Source organism: Amblyomma maculatum, chromosome 4 (genome assembly GCF_055883805.1).
Source record: "Amblyomma maculatum isolate TAMU_Amacu chromosome 4, ASM5588380v1, whole genome shotgun sequence".
In the NCBI taxonomy this organism is placed as follows: Eukaryota; Metazoa; Arthropoda; class Arachnida; order Ixodida; family Ixodidae; genus Amblyomma; species Amblyomma maculatum.
Window position 1 is genome coordinate 77,470,273 of NC_139347.1, and position 23,716 is coordinate 77,493,988.

Consider the following 23,716-nt stretch of genomic DNA (forward strand, 5'->3'; position numbering starts at 1 on the left):
TTCATGGGCTGGTATCCATATGATTTCCACATTGCGCTCAAGCGGCCTCGATTCGAGGACTCGTTTAGCTTCTTCTGATATTCTTCCCTTCCCAAAATTTCTGACCGCATTTTTGCTATCGCATAGTATGAATTTAGCCTTGGTACCGACACATGCGAGCGCTACTGCCAATTCCTCCGCCGCGTTGGCGTCTCTCGTGCGGCTTGAAGCCGATACTACAGGTGCTCCTGTTCCGTCGACTACTGCGGATACGGCTGCTCCTTGCCGTCCACATGCAGCATCTACGTAGGCCACTTGTTCTGCTGGTTGTTCTCCCATTCTTTTCTCGTAGGCTCTGGCTCTATGCCCGCGCCTCTCTTTGTTATATTCGGGGTGCATATTTTTTGGCATAGGCGGGACGCGTATCCTGGCTCTTATCTCTTCCGGGATATCCACTGTCTTATGAGCAGTGTATCCCGGTTTGATGTCTATCCATTCTAGTATTTTTCTTCCTGTTTCAGATTGGCTAAGTCGCTCCAGCTGAGCTATTCTAACTCCCTCAGCTAGCTCGGCCCATCTGTTGTGGATACCCATTTTCTCAAGACGTTCCGTTGATGTGGATATGGGAAGTCCCAGGGCCCTCTTGGCACATTTCCTCAGTATCCTGTCTAGTTTATCTATGTTCTCTTTGTTCATATTTAAGTACGGCGTTGCATAGCAGATTCTGCTTGTTATGTACGCCTGTGGTATTCTTAGGAGGCTTCTCTCTTTTAGGCCTCTCCCTTTTACTGCTATCCTTCTGAATATGCCTTGCACTTGATCCGCATATGTTGCTAATTTCTTAATGGTATTGGTATTGTTGCCTTTATGATTGATAACCATACCCAGGACCCTCATCTCCTCGACCTGCGGCACCTCTAGGCCATCTACTACCACTCTGATGTTTATTGGCTTTTTGTCTCTGCTGTTGGTGTTGTACCTAGAGAGCTCCGACTTCTGCGGTGAGCATGCTAGTCCTCTGTCGGCTGCATACTTCACCACGGCGTCTGCAGCTCTCTGCAGGCTCCACTCAATTTCTGCATCACTTCCATTGTTCATCCAGATGTTAATATCGTCAGCATACATGCTGAACTTTATTCCAGAGATCTCATTCAGCTTAGCTGGGAGACCTCTCATTGCTATGTTGAATAGAAATGGAGATAACACGGCACCTTGAGGGGTTCCTTTGCTTCCTAGCCTTATGCTGGGAGACTCTGCGTCCTGAAATTTAATCACCGCCCTTCTGCCCTGAAGAAAGTTCTTAATGTAATTGTATGCTCTTTTGCCTACGTTTACTTCCTCAAGACCTTTTAGTACCGCGTCATGTCTGATATTATCGAAGGCCTTCGTGAGGTCTAGGCCTAGGATCACCTTAGAGTCTAGCCCTTTCTGTCTTAGTCTGAGCATTATGTCCTGCGTGCTGAGCTTAGGTCTGAAGCCTACCATCTCATGCGGCCATAGGTTTTCATCCTCCATGTATTTTGTTAATCTCGCTTGCACTATGTGTTCCATGAGCTTCCCCACACATGATGTCAGAGAGATTGGTCTTAGGTTTTCTAACTTTGGTTCTTTCCCCGGCTTAGGAATGAGAATCACTTCTGCCTTTTTCCATTCGTCTAGTAATTTACTTTCTTTCCATACTTTGTTTATGTATCGTGTGATTGCTTCCACCGAGCCTTCATCTAGATTTCTAAGCATGACATTTGATATCTAAGATCCAGAGGCCGAGCGAGTTCTTAACCCCGCAATAGCTGCTCTGACTTCTGCTACCGTGATATCTGCATCTAGTTTGCCATTCTCTGGACCCCCATATTCCGCTTGTTTAATTTCTGTTGTTTCTCCTATGTATATTTCTTTGAGACTCTCCATTAGTTGCTTATCCGTCCCATGGAAAGCGTGTCTCGCCTTCACTTGGTTGATGCTAGCTGTCTGTTTTGATTTGTTCGGGTCTAGGAGGTGCCTCAGTAGGTTCCACATTTTGGCTAAGCTCATATTCCTATCCATTTCGTCACACGTGCTGCACCAGTTTTGCTCGTTAAGTTTTATCGCGTAGGTTTCCATGTCTTTCATATGCCTGGCTAGCGTTCTTCTTAGGTTTCTGTTCCTTTTTTGGGATTTCAGTTTTTTTTTCAAGTCTCTCCTTCTCCTTCCACATACTCATTAGTTTGCTGTCCATTATTTCCGGCGTGTCTTCCCCTTTGGCAGCCATTTCCGCGCTCTTAGCATCCTCTCTAAGCTGTTTAGCCCAGGTATTTATATCCTCAATTTCTTCAATTCCGTGGTCTCCCCGAATTGCTCGGAATTTATCCCACTCCGTTATTTTGGTCTTTTTGATCTTCCTCAGTTTCACCCCTTCTCCCACTTTGGTGGCTATTATGTAGTGATTACTGCCCAGGTTCTCCATGGTGTTGCTCCACTCGACTTTACTAGCATTTTTACTGAAAGTGAGGTCTGGCGCCGTGTCTCTGGTTACACTGCCGCCGACTCTAGTGGGCGCACACGGGTCTGTGTGTAAGGTTAAGCTAAGAGTATGGGACTCTTCCAGGATAAGTCTACCTTTTAGGTCCTGCCTTACATGCCCCCACTCCTGATGCGCCGCATTAAAGTCTCCCACTATCACCAGCGGGTTCAACCTGGCCAATTTGATGGCTTTCTTGAATATCGTTCCGAATTTGGTTTTCTTTTGTCTTGGGCTGTTATAAATGTTAAGCAAAAAGATACTTTTTGCTTTCTTCCGCCCTGTTATCATTTCTACCAAGACTGCTTCTATGCTTCCAGTGCTAACATCGTGCTCTGAGGTTGCTATGTTTCTCTTGACCAGCGTGGCCACCCTGCATTTTTCTCCCAGATTGCTGCAAAAACTTTGGTATCCGGTCAATTTGACTTGATAACCTCCGGTCTGCAGTGGTGCCCTTTTGCGTCGGTACCCCCGGCAATTCCATTGCCATATGGTAGCGTTCTCTTTCTTATTTCGGTTCTTGTCCATTGTTGGAGTATACTATTTGTCCTAGTTTCGTCATCCTATCAGCGGTGCCGCTTAGCGCCACAAGGATTTGGTCTATCGACCCCTTTATGTCGCCCAAGGCGTTAAACCTGTTATTAATTTCTTGCATTTGTGCATCTATTCGTCCCTCTAGCTGTGTAAACCGCGTGTTTAGTTCTTCTACTCGCGTTTCTAGCTTTTCAATTTTGCTGCCGAATCTGCTTGTTAGTTTCCTAGTTTCCAAGTTCCAAGATGGGCTGGGTGGGATTCGAACCAGGGTCTCCGGAGTGTGAGACGGAGACGCTACCACTCAGCCACGAGTTCGATGCTTGAAAGCGGTACAAAAGCGCTTCTAGTGAATGCGGTGTTGCCTTAGAAACATGCCGTAGAACGTTATACTGCAGTGTATATCGGTAATTATGAGCATGTTACTTACAGAAGTCGCAGTTACACGAGTAGCGAAGTACGTTTCCGCTGCATTTCTTCTGCGCTCTGCGCACATGCAGAGCCATCTTGCGGCAAACACAGAAGAACCCCTCCTCGCAATGTGCGGCGCTGCCCCGACACGTGGCGCGCCACTCGCCCCTGACGTTTCGCCGTGCACCCTCACAGGTTGTAGAATCAAGCGTCTTTCCTTTCTTTAGATCACTATCTTCGCTCACCCGCTTCTCCCCTTCGGGCCGCGCGGGTACCGGTGCGAGGATGCCTTAATACCCTTGCGTTTAGTAAGTTTTCTCGACGAGGTGCAATAACGCTATCGCGTTCCACTCTTGAAGGCGAAGCTTAAGCGTCCTCCATATTTTTTTTCTGCACTTGCTGTCGCCCAGCATGTGGTCTCCCCCGCATAGTTGGCATACGGGGGTACACGTGTGTCCTTGCTCCGGGTCTTCTTTCCCGCATCCGCGACACTTTATTTTCGTCGGGTCCGGGCATACGTCGGCTCGGTGTCCGAGTCGGCCACACGTCACACACACCTCCAGCTTCTTCTATCTCCAGCATCTTTTAAATGATCCCAAGCACTTTACCAGGTCAGGCACCTCGCTCCCCTCGAATAGAATCAGTCAAGGCAAGTTCAAGCCCAAACTGGGAAAAAGGCTGGCGAAGAGAGCGGTGGAGAGGAAAATGATTAATCTACCAAGCGGCGCTATAAAGCTGCCCCTCAGACCGAGGGGCGGCATTACGGCGAATTGGGGAAACATAGAAGAAGCAGAAGTTGCTGGCGCGTTAGCGCAAGAAGCTGGAGTCTACCTCAAGGTACTCATGAGAGAGGACGTGGTCTCAATTAATATGACACAACAAACCATCCTCGTAGCGTCAGCAAACGAGGAAAGGGCAGTGAAGTACCAAGGAGGTAAGAAACTGGTGATCAGAGGGAAGACCGTGGAGGTGAACAACCATGCACCGATGCCGGAAGACGCCGGAAAAGGAGTCATCCACGGAATTCCCATGACCATGAGCATGGAACTGATCAGAGAGACGCTGGATTGCGACGCTAACCCACCGATATTAGGCGCACGGAGACTCGGGGACTCCGGCTCGCTCCAGCATAGCTGCAATTGAATGACGTCACAGCGGCCACGTGACTAGACAGGTGAACGCACAGTTACCTCGCTTTCGGCTGCGCAGTTGGCTGGTTGGTTGCACAACTTTTATTTCCATCGGAAATGAGCGTCCTCTTTCCCGCCCCCGGCATGCGTGCCGGGGAAGACGGGGAGTCGTGCGCCCGCGTATTAGAGGCTGGCAGGTAGCCCTTGGCTTGTTGCGGCCTCTTTCGCCAGATGAACCACTAGGTCAGAACTTCGCAGCAGGGTATCCCAGGCTTCTCTACTTGTTATATTAACGCGGTAGCGTTTTAACGCGGTAGCGTTAAGGAGCTCGTGTCGCAGAAAAGCCGGTGTCGTCGGCGTCCAGTGAGCGATAAATCCCGGCATGCACTTCATAAATAAAAAGCAAGTTCCAAGATGGGCTGCGTGGGAATCGAACCAGGGTCTCCGGAGTGTGAGACGGAGACGCTACCACTCAGCCACGAGTTTTTTTTCTTCTTTATTTCCTGGCTTTGGTTCATACCATATGTTCCAATATGTACTTTGTTTTGTGTCACTCAGCCACGAGTTCGATGCTTGAAAGCGGTACAAAAGCGCTTCTAGTGAATGCGGTGTTACCTTAGAAACATGCCGTAGAACGTTATACTGCAGTGTATATCGGTAATTATGAGCATGTTACTTACAGAAGTCGCAGTTACACGAGTAGCGAAGTACGTTTCCGCTGCATTTCTTCTGCGCTCTGCGCACATGCAGAGCCATCTTGCAGCAAACACAGAAGAACCCCTCCTCGCAATGTGCGGCGCTGCCCCGACACGTGGCGCGCCACTCGCCCCTGACGTTTCGCCGTGCACCCTCACAGGTTGTAGAATCAAGCGTCTTTCCTTTCTTTAGATCACTATCTTCGCTCACCCGCTTCTCCCCTTCGGGCCGCGCGGGTACCGGTGCGAGGATGCCCCAATACCCTTGCGTTTAGTAAGTTTTCTCGACGAGGTGCAATAACGCTATCGCGTTCCACTCTTGAAGGCGAAGCTTAAGCGTCCTCCAAATTTTTTTGTCCTATCCCTGGAGACTATGCTCCGCCGAGTGACGTCATTGCTACCGCGTTGTTTCCCCCTGCTTGATTGATTTAGTGATAAACATTACCTTCAAATTCGGGGTTAGGGTAGTGGGTTAGGAAAGAGTTGGTGAGGGAGCAATAGTCGGCGCAGTCCTTGGTCCAGGTGTCTGTTGGCCAAAGCTGCGGCCTTGGTTTGCTGCACCAGCATGAGCTGACGCTCTGCATCTCAGGCTGCTTGAGAATAATATAATAATAATTGGTTCAAGGAAGGGAAAAGCGCAGTATCTGCCCCACTTGTTTTGTGGACACCTGAACTGCGCTGTAAAGGAAGGTAGGAAGGAGGAAGTGAAAGTGAATAGAGTGAATTAAATGCTGTAGTGGAAGGCTGCGGAGTAATTTTGACCACCTGGGGATCTTTAACGTGCGCTGACATCGCACAGCACGCGGACGCCTCTTCGTTTCGCCTCCATAGAAACGCAGCCGCCGGTGATCGGGATCGAACACGGGTATTCCGGCACAGCTTGAAGGTACCCCCAATTTTCAGGACTAGGGATATCTACTTTAGGCACTATGGGGCTTGTCCTAAATCCAAATAATATGTGGTATAATGTAGCAGTGTCTGCAACAGACATGGGGGTCGGAGCGGGTGGCTGTTCCAAGCCCTACGGAACTGGTACTGGTAGATCAACGCGCTTGCGGCGATGGCTAGCATGCCACCAAATTTTTATCTGTTGTACACCGTCATTGTACCCGCCACCGCATCGGTGGTGGGCGACGGCTGTTGCGACGCGCGTCTTTCTCTCCCTCTTCTTTTTCTTCTCTATTTTCTCTTCTGTGCGCACGAGGCAGCGGAGGTGGGCCCCGCCGGGGTGGTGCAGTGGTAAGACGCCCGACCACTTACGGCGCGGTCAAAGTGTCCACAGAACAAGTGTGACAGATACTGCGCCTTTCCTTTCCAGTCAGCCAATTATTATTATTATTATTATTATTATTATTATTATTATTATTATTATTATTATTATTATTATTATTATTATTATTATTATTATTATTATTATTATTATTAGTATTATTATTATTATTATTATTATTATAAAAATTCTGAAAACAAAACCGCGGATTGAAGAGTGGGTGTTAAAGATTCTATCGCTGCACCACTCACAGCTTTGTTGTTGTCGTAGCTGTAGAAAGAAAGGAAAGAAAATGCACGGGCCTGCTACTGGCTCTGTATCTGAGCCACCTCCGCTGCCTCGTGTTGCCCCGCCGGGGTGGTGCAGTGGTAAGACGCCCGACTACTGTGCCGGAGTTCCCGGGTTCGAACCCGACCACGGCGGCTGCATTTCGATGGAGGCGAAACGAAGAGGCGTCCGTGTGCTGTGCGATGTCAGCGCACGTTAAAGATCCCCAGGTGGTCGAAATTACTCCGTAGCCCTCCACTACGGCTCCCCTTTCTCTCTATCCACTTTCACTCCCACCTTCATCCCTTCCCTTACGGCGCGGTTCAGGTGTCCACAGAGCAAGTGTGACAGATACTGCGCCTTTCCCTTCCTATGAACCAACCAACCGCTGCCTCGTGCGGACAGAAAAGAAAATAGAGAAGAAAGAAAAAGAAGGGGGGGAGAAAGAGCGCACCGCAACAGCCGTCATCCACCACTGAAGCGGTGGCGGGTACAATGACGGCCTACAACAGATAAACATTCGGTGGCTGGCTAGCTCCCGCTGCAAGCGGCGTTGACCCACCGTCCCAGCCCCGTAGGGCGAGGAACAGCCACCTTTCTCAACTCTCAGCGCACGTTAAAGGTCCCCAGATGGTCGAAATTACTCCGTAGCCCTCCACTACGACTCCCCTTTCTCTTTTTCCACTTTCGCTGCAATATTCTCCCCTTCCCTTACGGCGCGGTTCATGTGTCTAGAGATTTTATTTAAATTATCAGTAGCATCAGTAAATACTTTGGACACAAATAAGCACATGGTCTATATTAAGGCGAAAGCCTTTCTAGTGTCATGGAATGAAATCCCGTGTGCAAGAGTTGTGCGCGAGATGTGTGAGGGATTTGTGCATCGGATCTGCACGCTGATGTGTCACTTGTCAATCATCCTGACGACACCATAAAAAAATAAAAATGCTGTCTCCACCGAGAATCGAACCTCCATCCCTCAGATCCCTAGCCGAGCGCATCGTGAAGCGCACATCATAATTCTCCTTGTCTATCGTGAGGGTTATAGTAGCGGCGACAATGACGCTACAATTAGTGATAATGACAAGGATGAAAGTAGCAATGATAATGACGGTGCACTTAGTTGATAATGATAATGAGAGCAAACGTGATGCACCATGTGCAATAGCAAAGCCTAGGTGTTCGCATTTCTGCAGTGTAGATTCTACAGTGCTCTCCGAAATTTTCATGCTATAGCATTAAGGCCCAGTTTCCCAGATAATCCGCCATCGGCGTTTTCAGCGAAAAATCATGAACATGCGATTAGAAAGTGGCAGTTGATAGATGACATGGCCGGGAAATGATTGGTCGGCGGGTTGTGTGACGTCACGACACTACATGACAAGGTCGAGTTCGGATGAGCTACCAGTCTAGGGCACCTCATTGGGATGAGTTCGTCCAGCAGTTGTCTAACTATGACTGATGAGACCTGGCTCAAATATTGTATTGTGGTGGCGCGTACAGCATCGCGCGCTCCAAGGAAGAGAAGGAACAGACGCGCAGCGGCTGAAATAAATAAGTTGTGTCCTCGAAGAAAAAGAAAATCGATGTGGAAGAGGACGCTGCACCACAAGAGTCGCACTCAAAACGGATTTATTCCAGCTGCTGCGCGTCTGTTAATTCCCTTCTCCCTAGCAGCGGGCAAAGCTGAGCGCGACCCCACAACACGTCTCCTCCTAGTGAGTGAGTGAGTGAACTTTATTAATTGCTCGGAGATCTTTTTCTTCGCCTCTTCAACCGAGGCTGACGAGCGGTTGGCGCCCCCAGTCCAGGGCACCACTGGCTTTCGCCAGGAAAAGAAAATGCACGGGCCTGCTACTGGCTCTGTAGCTGAGTTAAGTTAAAGTTAAATTGGTTCACAGGAAGGGAAAGGCGCAGTAACTGTCACACTTGCTCTGTGGACACCCGAACCGCGCCGAAGGGAAGGGAGGAAGGTGGGAATGAAAGTGGAAAGAGAGAAAGAGGAGCCGTAGTGGAGGGCTACGGAGTAATTTCGACCACCTGGGGATCTTTAACGTGCGCTGACATCGCACAGCACACGGACGCCACTTCGTTTCGCCTCCAGCTGAGTCCCCTCGGCTGCCTCGTGCGGACAGAAGAGAAAATAGAGAAGAAAAAAAAGAGGAAGGAGAGAACGACGCGCGCCGCAACAACGGCCGTCGTCCACCATCACCTAAGCGGTGGTGGGTGCAATGACGGCCTACAACAGATAAAAATTCAGTGGCAGGCAAGCCTCCGCCGCAAGTGGCGGTGACCTACCTGCCCCTGCCCCATCAGGGGAGTCTCGTGTTGTTGTTGCGACTGCAGAAATAAGAAAAAGAAAATGCACGGGCCTGCTACTGGCTGCGTGATTCCGTTCTCTCCACGGTAGGGTCCTCTGAGCAGCGTCACCTGGCGACAGATAGCGGAAATATTGTAAAAATGAATAAGAGCACATTTAAAGTTTGCCGCGATCGTTGCCTCTGTGGCGCAATGGGATGTGACGATACCGTTGCCGATTTACCGTGCACCACACCGTGGAGGCCCCGGACAGGATGTCTTAAAGCGTGTGAAAAAGATGCCAGTTAGGCCTTCAGTTAAAACGTTCTTCTTTAAGCTACATTCCAACACATTACCTGTTAAAACCTGGTTACATGAAAGAGGCTTATTCGTTCCCAGGACAACAGACTGTCTCCTTTGCAAAAAACCAGAGACAATCGAGCACGTCTTTCTGGATTGCTGGGACCCAGTCTTTCACTGGGATGTTCTCCAGAGAACACTAATGAAAGACCTTCCGTTAGATCCGTATGGCATACGGTTCCTTCCAGTCGAGAGTGAGGGTATTCCTTTGGATTTAGTCATAGTCTTGGGCCTCCACAGCCTGTGGAAAACAAGGATGCAAGTGCAACATGCAGATGTCAACACGCTTTCTGTACGCGATAACTTTATCGAGAGTGTGCTGCTCCTTAGAGAAACGCACCGGGTGCTTTCTGATCCACCTGACTGGATCAGTGTGCTCGATGAACTGGCTGTCCTCAAGAAATTTTAAACCTTTAGTGACAGCCGAAGTCTGGTTGTTGCGAGTTTTACCATTAATGTGGATCTTTTTTGAATTGATGTGAACTCAAAACAGGCAATAAAGAAAAAAAAAAGAAAAGCCTCTGTGGCGCAATGGATTAACATTACTGACCTGAGCACTTAGCGAATTAAATGTATGTTCGAATCATGCGTTCGTAAATTTTTTTCAAAATCTGTTTTTTAAATTGTAATATCAATATAAGCTACTAATATCTTTCTGGAGGGTGTTCCCTTTAGGTTGCATCATGTATGTTTTTAATCCTTGATAGCCACAAAACCTGCCGTGAACACAGCCGCGAGACTACACAATGACAACGCTTACTCTATTTAATACTTTTCAACGTAATCATTTCCTGCCTTTAGTGAGTGTATGTTACCTTTAGGTTGCGTTCAGACACACCTCTCAGTAACAATCGCCGTTTAACCCGCTCAGAGGCAACCAGTGACGAGAAAGAAGTTGCGGGACCCTACCGTTGAGAAGACGGAATTACGCCTACTGGCTCTGTGGCTGAGCCACCTCCGCTGCCTCGTGCGGACAGAAGAGAAAATAAAGAAAGAAAAAGAAGAGAGAGAAAGACGCGCGTCGCAATTAACAGCCCCCGTGCGGCGCTAAACGTTGCCATGGGTTTTTGTTTGTACTAATACTGTACCCACTCCTGCTACATCTCGAATGCGATACAGCAGTATAAATAAGTAATTAATAATAATAATAATAATAATAATAATAATAATAATAATAATAATAATAATAATAATAATAATAATAATAATAATAATAATAATAATAATAATAATAATAATAATAATAATAATAATAATAATAATAATAATAATGGGAGGGTGAGATAAGAATCAAGCCCTTTGCGGTTCTTGAATCCTGAGTCACATACGCCACTCCTAAGCCACTGGGCAAATTTATACGGCTTGGTGTAAAGCGGGGCTTTATAATTATGTCGGATAATCTTTCACATAATGGAGTAGCTAAGGATTATATATTAATGAGTAGGTGAGAGATAACAGAGGCGCAAATTTAAGATTATTGATTAAGCTAGTGTCGGAGTGCATTTACGCGAACGCGAAACAGCACGCGTGTCACATAGCCTTAAAGGGAAATTTTAAGTGCTCCCTAAAAAATCTTGTTTTCGGATATGCATTACCTACGCCTAATTCGGAAAAAACTGCAGGAAAGGATAGCTTCCCTTCCAAATAACGACACCTGCGCAATGGCAATTACATGTAAGTGTGTGGACGGTTCCTGCTCACAAAATGTGCAGCATAACCCACTCCGTATGCAACAGTAGGCATAGCAAGTTCCACTGAGTCGCAGCAAGAAGTCGTTACCAAAACCAATGAAACGCACAAAGCAGTTCTTTACGTTCGCCTTTTTTGCACTGCACGAATGTCTAACAGACAAAGCACGCTTTACAGGGGTACAGTGTGCCCCGCGAGTCTACAGTTGAATTATGTTAGAATGGAATTTTTTTTTTGTTTATTTACAAGCAGCATGCAATAAACATTTAAACCAATTGCTATTCTGTCTTGTTCTTTAAGCATTTGTGATGCAAACTGCAAGCTTGAATTCAAGCACTGTGCACTGCTATTGTAGCATGTACATAGGTGCGCAAATGTTTTAACCGTACTGTGCGCAAATACATCGCCAGATAGGGTTCCCTAAAACTTGCACACATTTTTTCAGCTTAATATGCACAGGCGAGAATAGGTTAGGTGTAAATAAAACACTGAGGTAATTCTCAAAAATATACAAAGCTTGAGCAGAGGACGTACTTATGTTAAATTGAATTTTAAGCGACTCCTAATAAATGTTCCTTACCCAACCAAACGCATTCCGAGAAAAAAGTTAATTTCTCTTTTGAAGAAAGAATGCACAGGAAAGTTATCCTTACGTCAATGTGAACTTAAACGACAGCTGAGGAGATGCGAAATGCTAATGCGAATTCAAACTGTTTAACAGCTGCGAGTAAGGTACGGTGTTAGACCCCCCGGCTCATTAAACACATACACTTCTTAGCCTGCAATCCGCAATATATATATATATATATATATATATATATATATATATATATATATATATATATATATATATATATATATATATATATATATATATATATTGTGAGCCTTCCGTGGATGTTCTTTAATTTGTACATGCCATGATCTTCCTCTTTCATTTGTACATACCATCATCATCGTCCCGCGGCGCCGGCTCCGGCACGCGCCTGGGTTTTGTCACCGGATTAAAAACGCTAGACAAGGCATCGCTGGCCTTGCCGTCACGACCTTGCCGTCTCAACCTAGCCTTCTTTTACAAGTGGTGGAGGTCGAATTCGATCCCCTTGCTGCCTCTCGCTGGAGCTACGTTCCGGTCGCCGTTTGGCAACTACAACCATAGCCATGTCCACCGAGAGCAATCCCGACCCGGCCGGACCCTCTACCTCAGCTGCACCGATGCCTCCGACTCTGCCCACACGTCAACGTGACCCACCGCTGTTCGCTGGTCGTCGTGACGAAGACGTGGATGACTGGCTGGACACATATGAACGCTGCAGTGCCTATAACCGGTGGGACGATGCTTTAAAATTCCTCAACGTTTCGTTCTATCTAATTGAGGTCGCCAGAAACTGGTTCATTAATCGCGAACCCCACACTACTAACTGGACCACTTTCAAACAGCAATTCCGCCAATACTTCGCCGACCCGGCAGTTCGGTCTGAGATCGCGAGAAACAAGCTCGCTTCCCGCCTTCAAGGTCCCGATGAATCATATGCGTCTTACATAGAGGCTGTTCTTGCACTTTGTCGGCGCATTAGCCCCACCATGACGGAACCTGAACGTGTGCACCACGTCTTAAAAGGGATCAATGCTATGGCATATCACACCTTAGTTGCCCAGAATCCTTCAAGTGTTGATTCAATTATTACGACCTGTCAACGCCTCGACCAGCTGCAGTCCTCTCGATTACAGCCCGGCTTCGCAACTGGTCCGACCTCTGCTGACCTTGATCTGCGGGCAATGATACGAGCAATCATCCGCGAGGAGCTTCAAGCCCTTAATCCTTTCTGTCGACATGGCTGCGATCATTCTTCCGCACCTCCTAATGACGCCGTTCTCCGTAACATGATTAAAGAAGCGTTAGCTACCATCAGCCGCCCTATGACAACCGAACCTTCTGCAAACCGCCCAGCGCCGACCTACGCGCACGTCGCTGCATCCTCCCCTTCTTTGGTTCCCCCGCCCCAACCAGCACCAACATACAATCACGTCAATGCAATGGCGATGGCTCAACCTACACAACCCAATTACGCACCTTGGCGTCCCCCCCGACCAGTCTGCTATTACTGTGGTATTAGAGGACATATATCCCGCTTCTGTCGTCGCCGCCTCCAGAACGAGCGCCGTGGTTACGACACCTTCGAATGCGACATGCCTTCAACCTCATATTATCAACGGCGGTCTATTTCAAGCCCACCTCGACGATCCTCCCCTCCTCCAGTATCTTCCTCTGAGCCTCGTGGGAACCATGTATCCCGACGCCGATCCACATCCCCATACCGCCGCTCAGTTTCCCCTCTCCGCCCCGCAACCGTTCTCCCTGTCCGCCATCCGGAAAACTAAGTGTTGCAGTTTCCGGAGGTCAAACTGCACTCTGCGAACTAACTAAAAGTCCTCCTGATCGCCCGTATAACGTGATTGCTGTTATCGCTGAAGGTTTACCGGTTGAAGCTTTGATTGATACAGGGGCTGCAATTTCTGTCATTCACGCTGATTTGTGCTACCGTTTGCGAAAAGTGACAACCCCATATGATGGGCCTGAACTCCGTGGAGCCAATGACGTCCCTTTGCGCCCTTCAGCGAAGTGCACCGTACGAGTTGTTATCGACGGAATCCGCCATCATGTGCAGTTTGCTGTGCTCTCACCTTGTGCGCATCTCATGATTTTCGGATGGGATTTTTTGTCAACCGCTTCAGCGTTAATTTCTTGTGGTGACCGTGTTATCCATATGACAGACAGCGATTTTTCATCTGACTTTTCTGAACGACATCATCCCCTCGTTGCCGCCGCTGATACTGTTTTGCCTCCTCAGTGCGAAAAACTGCTTACTGTTGTTTCTGACCACATCACTGACGGGGACGTACTCATTGCACCATCATATAGTCATCTTCCACGCGGCATCGCCTTCCCGTCAAGTCTTGTCCGGTTCCAGAACGGCTCAGCGACAGTAGTGGCCACTAACACTTCACATGAATCCCTCGTGCTCCCAAAAGGAACTTCTCTGAATTGTATGGTGGATGCTCAACCTTTTTCCCTGATGGTGCTCACCGCCCCTCCGCCTCAGCAACGTGTTTCGACAGACGTCTCTCTTTCTGTTCTCGCAAAGACTATTAATCCTAAACTCCCGCCGAACCAACGCCAAGAACTGCTGACATTGCTTCGACACCACCAAGCCATTTTTGATGCCACTTCCACACCTCTGGGACGGACTAGCGTTGCACACCATCGCATCATTACTGAAGGTAACTCTATCATTCGCCGACGGCCTTATCGGGTTTCCCTCTCTGAACGAAAAGTAATTGAAGAAAATGTAAATGACATGCTCCATCGCAATATAATTCGTCCTTCAACAAGCCCGTGGTCCTCCCCAGTAGTGCTAGTTAAAAAAAAGGACGGCTCGGTACGCTTTTGTGTTGACTACCGCGCACTCAACAAAATTACCCGCAAAGATGTATATCCGATGCCGCGAATCGATGACGCCCTTGACTCCCTCCAAGGCTCCGAATATTTCTCGACCTTGGACCTTCGCTCAGGTTATTGGCAAATACCTATGCACGAGGACGACAAAGAAAAAACCGCTTTCGCAACACCCGATGGCCTTTACGAATTTAACGTTATGCCTTTCGGACTTTGTAACGCACCAGCGACATTTGAAAGAATGATCGACACTGTACTTCGTGGCCTAAAATGGAGAACCTGTTTGTGTTACTTGGACGACATTGTTATCTTTTCGGCAACCTTTAATGACCATCTCACGCGCCTGAATGAAGTCCTCACCTGTCTCGCTTCGGCAGGCCTTCAGCTCAACACCAAGAAGTGCCACTTTGCACAGAAGGAAATTAGAATATTGGGACATCTGGTCAGCCATGACGGCATTCGCCCTGATCCTGAAAAAATAATCGCGGTCTTGAACTTTGCTCGTCCACAACGGACTACAGATTTGCGCAGTTTCCTCGGCCTCGCGTCCTATTTCCGGCGTTTTATAAGGCATTTTGCAACTATTGCTGCACCACTTCATGAGCTACTAAAAGCACGCAGCCCTTTCGTGTGGACTGAGCAGTGCGAAACTGCTTTTAATGACCTCAAGCACGCCCTCACATCAGATCCTGTTCTTGGCCACTTCAGTGACAGCGCTCCAACTATCCTGCACACCGATGCCAGTGGTCACGGTCTTGGCGCTGTACTTCTGCAGCGTGATGCAACATCGCGTGAGAAAGTGATTGCCTTTGCCAGTCGGACTCTCACTCCAGCTGAGAAAAACTACACCATTACCGAGCAGGAGTGTCTTGCTGTCGTCTGGGCTGTCCAAAAATTTCGCCCTTACCTATACGGTCGGCACTTCACAGTTGTGACCGACCACCATGCTCTTTGCTGGTTGTCTTCACTCAAAAATTTGTCAGGCCGACTTGGCCGCTGGATTCTACGCCTGCAAGAATATCATTTCGACGTCACTTATAAATCTGGTCGCCAACACCAAGACGCCGACGCTCTCTCTCGCTGTCCCCTTTCGGAATCCACATGCTGCTTTTCTTCCCAATTCATTTCCACCTCTGACCAGAGCCGAGCATCTCTTTGCCCGACTTATATCACAACCGTTTGTTTTGACGACTCTGGGAACAAGCACGCTCTCCGCTCACAGCAATTAGCCGATGCCTACTGCCGTCCTATCATCGACCGCCTTATCGGCGCTTCGGACCCTCCCAATGCTAGGCTTCGCCGACAGCTTCGCAATTTCAAGCTCGAAGATGGCATCTTACTCCGCTACGTGTATTGCCCTGATGGAACTCGCTGGATCCCAGTCGCGCCGCGTGTGCTTCGCCCACGTATACCGGCGGCTCTCCACGATGACGCTACTGCAGGTCACCTTGGTTTTGACAAAACCTACGACCGCGTGAGAAAACGATTCTTTTGGCCTGGCTTATCTTCTACCGTTGCCAAATACGTCGCATCCTGCCCTCTGTGCCAACGTCGCAAACGGCTGACTTCTTCGCCCGCTGGCCTTCTACAACCTCTTCCTTGTCCCTCCACGCCATTCGACGTAGTCGGCATCGACTTATATGGTCCCCTACCTCTCTCCGATGGGGGTAACCATTGGATTATAACAGCTGTCGACCACCTCACACGCTACGCTGAGACAGCACCTGTACCGACTGGTTCCGCTGAAGAAGTAGCAAATTTCTTTTTGCGATCAATTGTATTGCGTCATGGCGCTCCTCGGGTGCTCCTAAGTGACCGCGGTACAGCCTTCTTATCGAAAGTCGTTGCCGAAGTTCTTCACGCCTCATCCACCCTTCATAAGACAACCTCAAGCTACCATCCCCAGACTAACGGTCTGACTGAGCGATTTCATCGCACCTTGTCGGACATGATATCAATGTACATCACACCAGATCATCGAAATTGGGACACTATTCTACCATTCGTCACATTCGCCTATAATACAGCAGTACAGCGAACTACCGGTTACTCACCATTTTTCCTTGTTTACGGCCGTCCTCCCACTACAATTCTCGACGCTTCCTTCTTCTCTACGCCTGACTACTCCACATCAGTACCTACCCATTTTTTATCTCGTGTGGCCAGATGCCGTCATCTTGCCCGCGTCAACACGGCAGCGTGCCAGGAAGTCCGCAAAACTCGCTATGATTCTACACATCGAGTGGTCTCTTTTCGTCCTGGGGACGAAGTACTGCTTTACACACCATTGCGCAGCGCTGGCCTTAGTGACAAATTCCACCACCGCTACGTAGGTCCCTATGAGGTCATAAGCCAAACTTCTCCAGTGAACTACAAAGTGACGCCTGTTGATCCCCCAGCTGATCGACGCCACCATGGAACTGAAATTGTTCATGTGTCTCGCCTGAAACCGTTTGTGCGCCGCGATGCATCGGTTAGGTAGGAGCGGCCAGGCTGGCCGCTTCCGACCCCCCGGGCAGATTGTGTGAGCCTTCCGTGGATGTTCTTTAATTTGTACATGCCATGATCTTCCTCTTTCATTTGTACATACCATCATCATCGTCCCGCGGCGCCGGCTCCGGCACGCGCCTGGGTTTTGTCACCGGATTAAAAACGCTAGACAAGGCATCGCTGGCCTTGCCGTCACGACCTTGCCGTCTCAACCTAGCCTTCTTTTACAATATATATATATATATATATATATATATATATATATATATATATATATATATATATATATATATATATATATATATATATATATATATTTATATATATATATATATATATATATATATATATATATATATATATATATATATATATATATATATATATATATTAGTAAATTTTGTCTCACGCTAGAAATATATTTTTAAACTTCACAACCAGCGTCACTGGTCGGCACTTCCAAATCGTACTTTCACTGCATAGCATTTGTGCGGCGCCGACCTTTTCTAAGGACGTATGTTTACTTTAGCTGCTTCCCAAGCCAACTCTTTCTCAATCAGTTGATGCCACAAAAAACATCTTGAACAATGCACTTTCAAAAGTTTGACACTAATTTTTAGCCTCGGCGTGGTCAGGAAAGCGAAGAAAGTATCGATGTAACGCCTATTCTGTGACAATTAGTCAACTTTGCAGACGCAAGAGAATCACGTGGTCATAATTCTTCTTCTGTCTCACAGCAGAATGAAATAATGGCTTAAACGGGCCCGCGGGCACGTATAGGAGGGTAACCTGCAAACAGGAAATTTCTCTACATTCGTCTTTGTTGCCTTTTGCTGTCTCATCTCCTCATCTGTTCAACGTTCGAAATTTCCATGTCGTGATGACTTGCGAAAACTGCTTCAAGCTGGCAAGTGCAGTTAGACTGAATATGTGTGTCACAGAGTACATGCTGACGCTGCACATTGAAGAAGCATGACGTCCGCATAATTTGCTTCAAAAAGGAGGCGCTACGGTTGGCACTTCGTGGCGACGATCAGGCTCTTGTATGACCCGTAAGAAACTCAGCTGCTTTATGTATGAAACAATTAATCAGCGCTATGCAAAATGTCTCTCGTCTCCCGCCTCCCCTTCCTAGACTAAGAACAGATATTGTTCAAGGTTTTCTTTCTTCACGCAAATGTATATTATTAAAATGCTATTACAGTGTAACAAAAAACAGTAATAGCGTATATGGTGATTTTACTGTCATTTTCGCGCAGAAAATATCATTCACCCACATTACTGGATCGAGAGTTTATAGGCACTCCGAAATTCAGCTGTGGCGAGTAGGTCTTACGCAATGAAAGCACAGTACGGCAGTGCCGAGCAGTGACACTGATTGTGCACTTGAAAAAAAAAAAAGAGAAAAATGATCGAGTCAGACAAAATTTACTCGAGTAAAAAGTCCTGGATTGTAAGCTGAGAATCTTGTGTGTTTATTGAGCTATGTCACGTATATCTATATCGATAGCCTTTATGCTTAATTTAGCTCTCAATTTAACAACATTATCACGTTTGACAGCTTTGAGACCGATTTTCCTAAAAAGTATTTCTTAAAAAAACTTAAATTATTTTTGGCATAAACTCTACCATACGACGAACAATTTAAAAATTTATTACGACTGAAAGACGAAAGAAGTTTGCAATAAAAACTGCTGAATACGCACAATATTTCGCTTTTTTATTGAACCAGGGAAACGCAGAAAAACCTTATATGGGGGCAGTTATGAAGTTACATTAAAGAACAACACATGTGCGATAATATAAAACAGAATTTGTTATTGTACCTGCTTTCTAACCTGATTTGCAAATATTTACTGCAAGCAGCTTTTGCGTGTTTGCGAAAACTTCTAAAGTCACTTACGTGAAGAAAAGAAAAAAAACATTTTTTTTTTTGCCAAATTATTTTTCTAAAACAGTAGTCATGCAATCGACAATAATTCCAATTTTTTTTTTTTTCAAAAGAATCCATGATGGCAGATTTTGAGGCCTGGGGCGTTTCGCATGCATTGACCCATTGAAATCAACCACGTCACGTGTTCTTGGAGCCGACCTATCAATCCGTATTTGCTGACAATGAAAGTTTGCGTTCTCTCACCGCGACATCCCTATCGGTGGCGTTGCAGAGAATGTGCCTCCATCGGAAGATGGCTGCATCGAGGCCCTCCTTGCGAAGCAGGCGCTCGCCACAGAGAGCCGACTTGCGCACGCGGTTCAGGTTGCACACGGTGACAGCGGGGAAGGTGGCCCGCGCAGGCTCATACACGGACAGCGTCACTATGTCCTCGAAGCGCAGGTAGTCGGCCACTACAGCGGCCAGGTCGTGCGCCATGAGCGTCGCCAGCGCCAGCCACACGAACAGCCAGCAGAGGCGCCGAAGTCTGGGCATGGGCGTCGGGCTCACCGCCCGACGGAGTCCGAGCAAAGCGCTTCGCTGCAGCGCTGACCTGGGTGCATCAGTTGCATCATATATAGATTTTTCCACCATGCACATGCCGAAGCTCAAGTACATGCTCTTTCTATTTACGCAGCAATTCAACGTAGATTAGGACGACGCCCATTGGGCATGGTGACAATGAAACGGCGCTCGACTACTGTGCCCAAAGAAGCGGGATCGAATCCCGGCCTCGGCGGCTGCGTTTCGATGGAGGCGAAACGGAGTGGCGTCCGTGTGCTATGCGATGTTAGTGCACGTTAAAGAACCCCAGGTGGTCGAAATTTCCGGAGTCCGCCACTACGGCGTCTCTCAAAGCCTGAGTCGCTTTGGGACGTTAAACCCCACAAACCAACCAACCAACTATGGTAATGGTATAGTGCGAGCGTTCTGCACTTGCTTGCACCAGGCTAAATAGTAAGTATCTTGACATCTTTGTTCGTACGCTAGAAAGACCTAGGGACCTTTCCATAAACTAGCCCAACGACCGTTGGCATTTTTAACGAAACCTTTCAAATGTTCCAGCAGGTTAATCTGACCTTTGAACTGATCCGAGGTCAAACAGGCGTTCTAGGAGAGAGAAGTTGCATAATGGAAGTTGAGGTTTGTAGAAAAATGTCTTCAGAAACAAAGCAAACTGTCGCTCGCGGCATGTGTCAGTAATTTTCATTACAGCGGTGATTGGCTAGACATTAACACTTTGTTATTATTTTTATGGATATAACCTGTAGGCCAAAAATAAAGGAAAAGTTCGTAGCTGCCAAGAAGATGTCATATAAAGGCTCGTTCTCCGATTTCATGCAAAACAAGCAAATCTGTTGCATTTTCAGCACGAAATCGAAACAAAGTGCCTGAGGTTCGCGCAAAAATTTAATACGAACGTGCTGTCCGTAGGTAGAGAGTTGCAATGTCTATGCCGCCCAATTCTAAACGCCTGCGCTATTGGATCAGGGCATGCACTTTCTTTTGCTATGAGAAAAAATAATGAGGATAGAGAAGAATTTTGTTTCGTTCAACATATCTCGAAACTTGTAAGTTCTAGAAATCGAAAAGATGACGTTTGCCGTTTGTTGCTGAAACCGGTTTTTCTTTAAATAAACTGCACCTTCTCGCAAAACGTCCATCGAATTATGCCGCGAAATTTGCGCTTCGTATTAGAATTCTTCATTTAAAATAATATTCATGGGGCCTTGATTTCTACATGCCCTTCAATAATAATAAACAAGGGACCCGTCGATTACATACATACATACATACATACATACATACATACATACATACATACATACATACATACATACATACATACATACATACATACATACATACATACATACATACATACATACATACATACATACATGCATGCATGCATACATACATACATACATACATACATACATACATACATACATACATACATACATACATACATACATACATACATACATGCATGCATGCATGCATGCATACATACATACATACATACATACATACATACATACATACATACATACATACATACATACATACATACATACATACATACATACATACATACATACATACATACATACATACATACATACATACATACATACATACATACATACATACACACACACATACATACATACATACATACATACATACATACATACATACATACATACATACATACATACATACATACATACATACATACATACATACATACATACATACATACATACATACATACATACATACATACATACATACATACATACATACATACATACATGAACTTTATTGCGAGAAATATACATGCAATATATAGCGGGTGCCCGCAGAAGCGCAAGCGCTTGTGGGCGGGCCACGGCAGTCACAGCGGTATGCATTCAATATAAAACGCTGATAGTACACAGTCAGTCAATGAAAAAATAATAAAAAAGCTGTTACAAATCATATTTAGTTTTCTTAGTACAATCAATAGATAAAAAGACACTAAACGTAATAAAATTTGCAAAAAAAAAACAAAAATAAAAAGAAAAAAACAGAATATAAATTACAAATAAGCTTATTAATATCTTTCTTCGCGACCTACAATCCACGCTTTCAGTACAGATTTTGTAGCCTTCATAGAATCGCAACCCAACACATCTTCCAGAAACATACTCTGTTTCCCATTATTTTTCTTTCATTTGGCGAGTGTTCGCTTTGCATGTGTCGTCACTTCTGGTCTGCTGCAGACGCGTTCTCCTGCCGCTTTTATCATGCCAGCGCCTGATGTACGTACGCAACAGACAAGCGACCAATATGGCGATGCCCACGGAGTCCTCGTTGTAAAAGTGTACACACTACAGCAGCAGAAAATATCCGAGGTCTTAACCTGGTTAGAGCGATGAGGATCAGCCACGAGCGAGAGGCGCAGAGCTCTTGGCTCTTCTTTGTCTTCTTAGGAATTTTCATTTTTCTCATGGCTCGTTACTCCCTTTTGTTCGGTTACACCAACCACAAATACGACGTCGCTCAACTGCTGATTGGGCGCATAAGAGCGTCGTTCTAAATCTAGAATCCTCGACGTGGAAGGAAACGCCACCTTCGCTGCTTCTCGCGGTGATGGCGGATATGTTGAAGGACGCATTCTGGTGCCCTTACAGAGTACTTCTATACTCGAGAAAAAATCCCGACCGTGCTGAAAATGTGCAACACCTTAATGCTGATGATTGTACTACCGGTCGCTTCTGATAAATATTTTATATGTCGCAAGCAAAGCCGTATCCATGTTCAAAATAGGTGCACCACTTTCATCCCTCCACAGATTGCGTTCCTGGCGCTGCCAAGAGATTCTCGCTTTGAAAATTTGCTGTCGTTCTGACGCACCGGAAGTTTTTCGTGCAGCGAGGCCTTGGCAGGCATCTGTGTAAGGAGAAACGAATAGCCAAACCTTCGTAGCGCATTGATCGGTCGCCTCAAACGCTGAATTTCGTGCCAAGGACGTGACCAAAGGGTCATAACACGCTGTAGGCGATTCTGACTCGTGGCGTAGAGCAGTCACAATATGGTGTAAATCGCTTTCATTAAGGACGAACAAAACCGGTAGAGCTTTCCGGTAGTGCCGGTCCTTGGTATGCCAACGTGACCAAGCGACTAGCAGAGCTGCAGGTATGCCGTTTAACCTCCTTGCAAAAAGAACTTCTGTAGGCGCACTTCAGACTGGCAGGACGAACAAGAACGACAGAGGAAATTCAGCGTGTGTATTGTTCGTTGCGCTACTTTGGCCTTTGCAAATGCAAGAAGAACCTACGCTAGTGGCCTGAACATGTGGTCAAGATGACCACATTATCTAACCTTTAAAAATGGTGTAACTGCTTTACTGCGGGTTGCAAAATCAAGAGCTAATAAAACATCCTCGAAACATACAGATTCAGTAACATTACTTGAATCGCCAAGAGCGGCAGCATTGACATTGCTTACCTTAGCAATAGCAGCAAAGACGACATGATGCTGCGGCTATGCTCCGTCCAGGCAGATCAGCTGCCCAATTCGATTAAAGGTCAAACTTGAAGAATGGCAGCCGAAAACCTCTGCATGCCCGCTGCAACTACGACGACTCTACCTTGTTGACCCGCCGGCATTCCCCTCTCCTGGAAACTAGGTGCACGCAATTCGACAAGTAGGCTCCAGTTTTTTCCCGAAGCTGCGCAAGCACGCACGGTAGGCGTCGCGGAGGTATCATGAATACTTAAGCAGGAACGAATCGGAAGTATAGTGTTCTGCAATAAGTGGCGTCAAATATACTCCACGAAGCGAGTGCTGGTCTGAGTCACGCAAGAAAGTGTTTCTTGACCATGTTCTACGTATGCAGGTACCCACAGAAGTTTTTGGGAACACAGAAGGCAATAAAAGGTTGAATTTCCTTCCGTTTCAACGCCCGGCCGAACAGCGAGGTATGCAACTACGAATTTTAACTGTCCTGACCACGACTTCCGTGCATGTTTCGAAACTTTTTGAGGACGGCTGTGCAAGCAGATAGAGGTTCAAAACTTGGTTACGGCCGAAACACATACGAGCTTTCTACACAGATAACTCATAATTTTGAAACCATGTATGCATGTGCATATTTGAATGCGTCTTCAAGACGGCCACGCTCATTTAATGTCTCGCCAGAGACCATTGTGGAATGA

At 46.7% G+C, this 23,716-nt stretch overlaps 1 protein-coding gene across 1 annotated transcript in view; it reads right to left on the reverse strand.

The window, feature by feature from the left end:
- The window catches only part of LOC146191479 (acid-sensing ion channel 1A-like), a 54,611-nt gene extending 35,055 nt beyond the window's left edge, over positions 1 to 19,556 (reverse strand). Inside the window, exon 1 of the mRNA XM_084599957.1 lies at positions 19,212 to 19,556. Within this exon, the coding sequence (XP_084456083.1) occupies positions 19,212 to 19,502 (291 nt within the window). The 5' untranslated portion in view covers positions 19,503 to 19,556. The remainder of the gene's footprint in view (positions 1 to 19,211) is intronic.
- Between the last annotated feature and the right edge of the window lie 4,160 nt (positions 19,557 to 23,716).